This window comes from Mizuhopecten yessoensis, unplaced genomic scaffold, assembly GCF_002113885.1.
Source record: "Mizuhopecten yessoensis strain PY_sf001 unplaced genomic scaffold, ASM211388v2 scaffold10857, whole genome shotgun sequence".
NCBI classification, from domain to species: Eukaryota; Metazoa; Mollusca; class Bivalvia; order Pectinida; family Pectinidae; genus Mizuhopecten; species Mizuhopecten yessoensis.
Genome location: NW_018408756.1, coordinates 114,861 through 123,556, shown reverse-complemented (window position 1 = coordinate 123,556; position 8,696 = coordinate 114,861). Strand labels below are relative to the sequence as shown.

Below are 8,696 nucleotides of genomic sequence, written 5' to 3'. Positions count from 1 at the left end.
TTAATTATGTAGTCTTAATGATTGCTGTTCCTCCAGAATGCACAGAAATGCATTAATTATTAATTGATAATGTCTCATACAAAAATGCTGTGCCTACCAAATGCATATGTAAAGTAAAGTTCCTACCCAAAATTGGGGTCATTTTATGATGGGCAGTGAAAAAAGTATAATCTTTTATTTGCTCTTCATATATTAAATAACAATATTTTGAAAAATAATTCTCATCAACCTTATACTTTCTCATAAGGTTAAAGTTCTTTTCTTTGAAAATATTATAGTTTTTTTCTTCTATTACCCCATACTTTCTGCTTAATTCTGAAATTTCCCATGATAAAATGTCAATCCAGTCCATGTTTCAAATGCTCAGGCAATTACTAACAAAAATATTAGTTATCATTAATTAATTGAATTCATGGAACACATATATTGGTTGCACATATTCATATTATGCAAATTTTGATGTATTATTTTCCCATTATATCAATGTAGGCTATGAAAATCCTACAAACAAAGGCAGAAGAATCCTCAAAAGAAAGATACAGAATGATGAGAGCAATGTAAAGGAAAGGTAATTTGTAATTAGGAAACTTGACAGTCCATTAGTATGCTAGTTAATTATACAAACAATTTGAAGCGTTACTTTTTACTTGAAAGTAATGCTATTTAGTTATAATTTTAAATTCATATGGAAACATATTAACTGATTCTAAGGTTTTAAGATTAGTGATTATTCCTGGGTATAATTTCCATTTGTACAACAAAAACTTGGATATCTGTATTTGTCATTAAACTATAAGGCATTAATAAAATCAATATTAATTATATGATCTTTATAATCATCTTCTTTTATGTTTTTTATGTTAAGTGTTTTATTATTTTCTTATTTTAGATATTCACTTAGGACCAAGGAGACTGGCGAAATTCTTAAGAGAAAGTATGCTGATGAGAGCAGTTTCACGGAAAGGTATAATTAACTGTCAAATTCTTAAAGAATGTAAATGAATATTATTCAAATTATGTTCAGGTCTTACCCACTGGTCCTTAAATGGAGCCTCAGCCAGAAGTCAAAGTTCAACAAGGGCAGTAATCGGTACTGAGCTACTGTAACAAATATTTACATTGATCATTTGGGTCATAATTTGAGACACAGCCAGGAGTTCACTTCAATAGAAGCCTGATAAGAACAAGTACTCAGCAACAAAAATCTGTTTTCACTAACATTTGAAATGGCTTTGATGTGCAATTCGAAAACATCCAAGACCCAGGGTCATTTACAGAGCCACGGTTAGGTGTACAGTTAAACTTAGGCTATGCTATAATCATATTGAACAACCAGAATGCCCCAATAAGGATCTTCACCATTTTAAAAGTGGATATCTCTCGATTAAATGTTCCCCAAAGGTGTATTTTTTTTCTTTTTATGAAATTAATGTTATTTCTTATCTAGGGAGAAATCATGATGGTTAAGTAAAAATAAGTGAGTAATCAAGGCCCACCTGCCTTTTGTTAAATGATAGTACAATATATTTCGCTTAATATCACTTCTCATTTGTCAACTAAAACCATGACATTAACTGGAAAAACACATAAATAGAAAACATGTTTTTCTGACAATTTCAGGTGTCAAAACCTGGCAATGACCATGTTTAAATGTTGAAGTGATATGGTTTTAGCACAGACTTAGATAGCATTTTTCCATGGTTTTTATCTAATAATCATAATTATTTTTGATTTTCAGTCAGCCACTTGTGACAGCAGATCACGACCAAACGAAAGACATTGGTGTGCAAACAGATTTGGAGACTGTCAGTTCAAGTACGCAGTGGTGTGAAAACAGTCTACAAGATCATGGATACCATGTACAAGTACCAGGCAATTGTGTTAGCCATTGTGATGCCAGTACTCAGACACTATCAAAATTACATGTATCAAAAGGTGTAAATTGTACAACAACTCATGTAAACATGTCTTGTGAAAAGCTGAATACAGATTCAGAGTCTCGTCTGTATACAGGTCTATTTTTACAAGCAATTGTCACTCTTGTGCATGTTTTCCAAACCATGGAATTACCCTTCAAATTCACAATGAATGTGGGAGACCAGCTACTCTTGTTTTTGATGAGACTGAGACTTAATCTTCTTTTTGCAGATTTAGGCCATAGATTTGGCATCAGTCAGTCAAGCTTCAAAAATCTTTAATTGTTGGTTGCCAGTTATTAGTTGTAAGCTTCAACAATTGATTGTGTGGTTACCCCGGGAAACCATATGTGCAACTATGCCATCAGCTTTCAAGGAGAAATATCCCAAAACTACAATTGTCATAGACTGTGCAGAAACTTTCATGCAGAGACCAAAGAATTGTAAGACAAGGGGTGAAACATACAGTCGTTATAAATCACACAATACAATGAAGTACTTGATAGGTATTGCTCCTCATGGTCAAATTATGTTCATTTCTAAAGGCTTTGGTGGAAGAGTTAGTGACAAGTTTATAGTAGAAAAGTCTGGTTTTCTGCAATATCTGTTACCTTGAGATGAAGTAATGGCTGACAGAGGTTTTACAATTAATGACTTATCATTTCCACTTAAAGTTAAACCCCGTGCCGAATATATATTTTTCCTATACAAGTATACACTTTTTCGTTTTTATATATCAGTTAGTACATGTTATAAAGTAAACAAACACATTACAAATATTTAAATAATTATTGGAATTTCTCCTTCATGAACAGAAATAGCCGTAATTTAAAAGCCAATGCATTTTTATTTCCTATCAATATATTTTAAGATTGAATAATTTCTACTTAAATGGTTTCTTAATTATCTTTTGTTAATCTGTCCTTAATTAATAGCTTTGGAATTTCTAAATTTTGTATGATTTTCTTCACCTATTTGAATTGACTTTTTTCAACTTGATAAAACTGATATATATGCTTCTTTTGTTTTGTGTTATTAAAATAACTTGATATTCCTATGACTTGAAAGGGAAAAAATAATTTTCTTTAAAATCTGAAGTGTGCCATTTGAAATATTCCACAGTAAAGTTGCATGATCCCTCTCCTTCCACACTGCATGTCCTTACCCTGTTCCCTACAGAAACCTTATATATATATGTACAGCTCAGTATATACATCAGTTAAATTAGAGAATTCCAATTTTTTAAATCACATTTTTTTTAATATTTTCTCTTTGTCTAGATGATAACAAGAGCTGTGCACACTGATGGGGTAAAAAAATACAGACATAAACAACAGATGAAGAAGTCTCAGCTCCACCTCATGAGTCTTTTATAGTGGTCAATGAACCGCCCCCTCAACCACCTGCTGCAAAGAGAATTTGTGCCGAAACAAAATCAAACAAAGGTAAGTTCATTGATTTAAGGTACTGATTTTGTGATCTTTTGTTTTAGCTTTTGTAATCTCATAAGTCTCCTGTCTTTTGTCTTACCTCATCGGGTGCCCTTATAGTAATCAGGTTGTCCGTCTGTCTGTTCATTTTTTTTCTTTTGCACGATATTGATGGAAGTAAATGGAGTAAGTTTTTTAAATTTTACGTAATGATTTCCCATGAATCCTAGTTCTGCTTGGTAATTTTTCGGGCAGATCTGATTCAAAATGGCTGCTAATCAGCCAATAATTTAATTTATTACTGGATTTTAACATTAAAAAATATTTTTTTGCTCTTTAATTACTGGTAAACATTTTGTAATGACATTATGAAGCAAAGTTGGTCACAATACAACAAGAAGTCAACTTATCGAAGGTCAATGTCATTGGATCCAAGGTCATATTTTGTATCTTTTAACTGCTTAACAATTTATTATGACATGATGAAGCAAAGTTGATCAAAATTAAACAAGGAGTCAACTGACCAAAGGTCATAGGTCAAGGTCACTGGATCAAAGGTTAAGGTCAAATTTTGTAGCTTTTCATGAATGAGCATTTTATGACATTATGAAGCAAAGTTGGTCGGAATTTAACAAAGAGTCGCCTGATTCAAGGTCAAAGGTAAAGGTCAAATTTAGTATCTTTTCACTGGTGAACATTTCTTTATGACACTTTTTACTGATGAACATTCTGTTATGTTATTATAAAGCAAAGTTGGTCGCAATTAAAGAATAAGTCAACTGACCAAAGATCATGGTCACTTGGTTAAAGGTCAAGGTCATTTAGGTCCAAAGGTCAGAGACAAAGTGGATCTCTTGACTTTGACCCCAGCTCTTGTTGTGGAGGTATTTAAGGTGAAATAAAACAGATCAAAGCCAAAATGAGTAGTGCACTGGTATTGACATTTCTACACTAGGGGAAATTAGTTAGAATATTCATAAGCAATCACTGACAGATTTTGCTATTACATTTATATAGATGTTATATACCATAAACACACAATGAACTGAAGAGCTTTTCTTTTTGAATCTCTTAACACCATATCGTAAATATATTAGCAATCCGATCAACTGTTACAATGCTATTATGTTGTGTCAAGGTAAGCAATTAGAGGTAAACATGTTGCTTAAAATTCTTGTTTACTCCCTGCTTGTTTAGGAGACTCATTTTAATTGCAAAATTATATTATTTTGTAAATTGTGTTATTGCTCCTTATCTTGACAGATGGTGGAGCTTATACCTGGGACTGGGGTTTATGTGTATCCCAAACACATAAAAACCGCAAGGAAGACGAAGGAGAACAGGTCGCCAGATATTTGATGTCAGTGTTCTACACCAACACTGAGCTGGTCAACCTGGGAAACCTTTCTGGGTGCAACGGAAAGGAAGGTTTGAACCAGACCATTGTTGGAGCAACAATTGGTAATTATGAATGAAAACTTTTCATAACAGCACAAAAGAAAAGAGTTCTAAAGCAATTCTCTTTATGTAGTAGTAATGTCACTGAAATTACAAAAGTATCGCTATAGCTACTTGAACTGATTAATGGTGCCTGTCAGTGAATACTAAATAGCAAGTTTACCATAAAATGCTGCCGATGTAATTTCACCATTCATATTCATTAATTCCTAGAATTTTAAGCGATGAAGAAAGAACTAAGGAAATTTAATAAAGTTGCAATTATGTTACTAGCTATTTTTCCTAATTCATCTGCTTTTCAACAGATTATGCTGAGGCGATTCATGGGAAAAGTGGCCTGTCAGAAATCAAGTTTTCAATGAGGACAAAAATCAGTGCTTTGTTCAGCTTGGCCAAGAGGAACTCAACCACATAGAACAAATGAGAGATTTCAAATTTTAAGAATTAATATTAATATGATTGTTTGTTATAACTTTACAAGAGATATTCTATTAATGATTATTTTAGGAATGGTTATGTGAAATAGTTGTGAATACAAGAGAATAAAAGGTCAAGTATGCTAGTGTCAGAGCTGGAGAGAGTCATAGTCAATGCAGGGCACTCCCTGGAAGTCAGCATGAGAGTATATTTATTACATTATTGTGTATTATATTGTAAAATAATAGTAACTACAGAAAGTATTTATATAATAGTAACTACAAGAAAATATTTATAGTGTAGTGAGTGCAAGAGAATATCTATATGATAAATAGTAACTTCAAGAAAATATTTATAAAATAGTAGCTAAAAGAAAATATTTATTCATAAAAATAGTAACTAAAAGAAAATATCTATAATAACGTAAAGAGAATTATTTATATTATAGCAATTACAAAGGAATATTTATTTATATGATAATAACTACAAGAAAGCAGGTGATATATATTTAATAGTAACTTCAAAGGAGTAGTCTATAAAATAGAATTTCATTTAAACAACAGATCCAGTATAGGTTAGGTTTTAAAAAAAAATGATACCTTTTCATTATACACGAGAGGTTCATGAAGCTTATACCTAACAAATACATTTTTTCCATTTTTCAGTACCTCAGAAAAGTATAACTTTTTTGTACTTTTTCAGTAACTAAATAAAGTTATAACTTAATTGTACCTTTTTACTAGAACTGTTTCTGTACCTTTTCAGTATCTCAGAAAAGTATAACTTTTTTGTACTTTTTTAGTAACTAAATAAAGTTATAACTTTATTGTACCTTTTTACTAGAACTGTTTCTGTACCTTTTTAGTATCTCAGAAAGGCGTAACTTTTTTGTACTTTTTTAGTAACTAAATAAAGTTATAACTTTATAACTTTTTCTCTAGTGCTGCTTTAGTGTCTAAATGTTACTTTTGTGTACCTTTTTATTTGCCAATAAAGTGATGATTGAACTGAACAAAGTGTTTGAGTGTAACTTTTTAATACCTTTTGTAACTTTTTAGTACTAGATTGAAACTCTCTTCTCACAAGGTTCCAATCTAGCATCAAAAGTTATAACTTTTTTGTACCTAAAAAGAAGTAACTTTTTTGTAACTTTTTTCGGTATGGTGTAATTGAGGTTTATCCACATTGTAAACGAAATGTATCATCATCGGTTTTTTTATCATATTTTTTCCTCCTTCAAATTTGCAACATCATGGGGGCCGTCACCTGACTGGGTCACAGGTTCGAGACCTATGTGGGGCAGTCGCCAGGTACTGGCCGTTGGTCAGTGGGTTTTCTCCAGGAACTCCAGCTTTCCTCCCCCACCAAAACCTAGCTGCACACCCTTAAATGACCATAGCTGTTAATAGGACTTAAAACACAAACAAATCAAATGCAACATCTAAAATTATTTGAGCTTATCCCTATTTTATTACTTGAGTCAAAGGAAAACGAAACTTTTGAGGTCCAAATATTAATGATAACAATTATCTGAGTACTCCAATAGCTGAAATATTGAATTTTTTTTCCTAGGGAATGACGTTGTATTTTAAACTAAATTAAAAAATAATGGCCGACAGGGGCACTTACATATCAAGACAACAAAATAACATCTATATTCATATTGTGGTAGTAATGCATGCTCAAAGGCACAATAATTGTACAAGTAGTGTATTTACCACCTTGGTAAAATATTCAAACCTAATTAGAATATGACATCTGTTGAGTTTCTTTCAGATGAAATCATTTGACAACCTGAAAGTGTTCAATTTGGAAATCAAAATACAAAAAATAATAGCAAATTGCCAATTATAAACCAGTTCTAAAGATTCACAATTAGCTTGATTCTATTTTCTGTTTACGGTTTAAATTCTTTTTCTATTATAATTTCTTAAGTTCTGTATTATTCTGAATCTTTTTTTTTGCTCCTCATTATCCTTGTACATATTGGAGTATGATGCAGGATATTTTGTCCTGCAGTGCACTTTTCCGTCTTTGCGTATTGCAGAGTTATCTTATCTTGGGAGCAGGAATTGATTGTTACGTCACTTGTTTGTGAGAGTAACGTCATCAATTTTTGAGAAAACGACGTAATTTATCAATACCTCCCAAGAGAAAATAACTCTGCAATACGCAAAGGCGGAATAAGCATCGTTTGGTAATTTACATAAAATTGTATCTTTGGGGGTTTGTAACTTTCCCCTTTATTAAGACAGAATACTACACATTTATGACGATGGAAACGTACCTTGAAAGTTTGAAAACAGTGTATGGTTTCCCTTTCTGAACGCCCACCAACCACATCATTTTCTGTGTTATATTATTAATATAATATCTGTGCTATTATTTCTTAAAAAAAACCACCACCACGTGATTGCATTGATTTCACTTAAATTATTATGATAATTTAAAAAAAAATCAAAAAATAATTGAATCTAAAGCACAAAAATAGATAGTTTGTTCTTATATATTTTGTACCAAAGGATATTTAAGAAACTGATTACCTAGTGTAGGAACTGGCGTCCTACTGTCTCTAAACGAGCTATCATTCTCGTGGTGCTGTTTCATGTGAATGATCATAGGTGTTTGAAATTCTGACTGATTTTATTTAGTAATACACTTATTTTTTTATATGATTTTTATCTCAATTCACAGTCAGAATTTAAAACACCTATGAACATTCACATGAAACAGCACCACGAGACGGGCGGCACCTAGGCCTGCTCCGAATATATAGCGCCAGCTGCCTATCTACCGCATGACACACCTTACACAAAGGTGTATGCCCATAGTTTGATCAATTTCTGCAATACTTTAAGCAGATATTCATCCTATAGTTAGTAAATGTTATGTCTTAAACTCAAACATTATTTTTATACCGAGTAGCTTTCCCATTTAGTCCAATATTTACCTTTAGTGGCAATTTTGAAGTGTCGTGTGCACAGGCTGAACACGTGATTCAAATGGCTGCCCGATTCACGTATCTAATAGTCATTCGGAACGTTCTAGTGTTTTCTGAAAGCTATATGACTCATCAAAATGATATCCGAATGTTTTAACGTGGGGAATCTTAACCATTCGGCTTACCTCGGCCGATTCCGGTTCCCTTCATCTAAGTAGTACCTACTTAGATGAAGGGAACCGGAATCGGCCGGAATCTGTCGAGATGTGACGAGTGGAATCTTAACTAGGTCAATCGCAATCGCAACTTTTCGGCCAATTCCGGCATACATTATGATTCCGCGCCTAGCCGGAATTGGCCGAGAAGTTGCGATTGGGTCAATCGATATAAAGTATCTGTGTCTAGACACAGACTGTATAATATCTATATTTAGTTTCGCCTTGATTTCGGAGTGGTATCGTTAATCATGAGCTATGAGTTGACTTTAATTGAGTACATGATCTACGGTCTAGATATTATTTTTAGAAGGACACA

General features: G+C 32.5%; 2 protein-coding genes across 2 annotated transcripts in view; both read right to left on the bottom strand.

The window, feature by feature from the left end:
* The window catches only part of LOC110463028 (zinc transporter ZIP10-like), an 18,667-nt gene extending 18,525 nt beyond the window's left edge, over positions 1-142 (bottom strand). Inside the window, exon 1 of the mRNA XM_021517362.1 lies at positions 127-142. Within this exon, the coding sequence (XP_021373037.1) occupies positions 127-142 (16 nt within the window). The remainder of the gene's footprint in view (positions 1-126) is intronic.
* LOC110463023 (zinc transporter ZIP10-like) overlaps positions 1-8,234 on the bottom strand; it is a 115,782-nt gene extending 107,548 nt beyond the window's left edge. The window contains exon 1 of the mRNA XM_021517350.1: positions 8,172-8,234. The gene's annotated coding sequence lies outside the window, so the exon portion shown is untranslated. The remainder of the gene's footprint in view (positions 1-8,171) is intronic.
* Between the last annotated feature and the right edge of the window lie 462 nt (positions 8,235-8,696).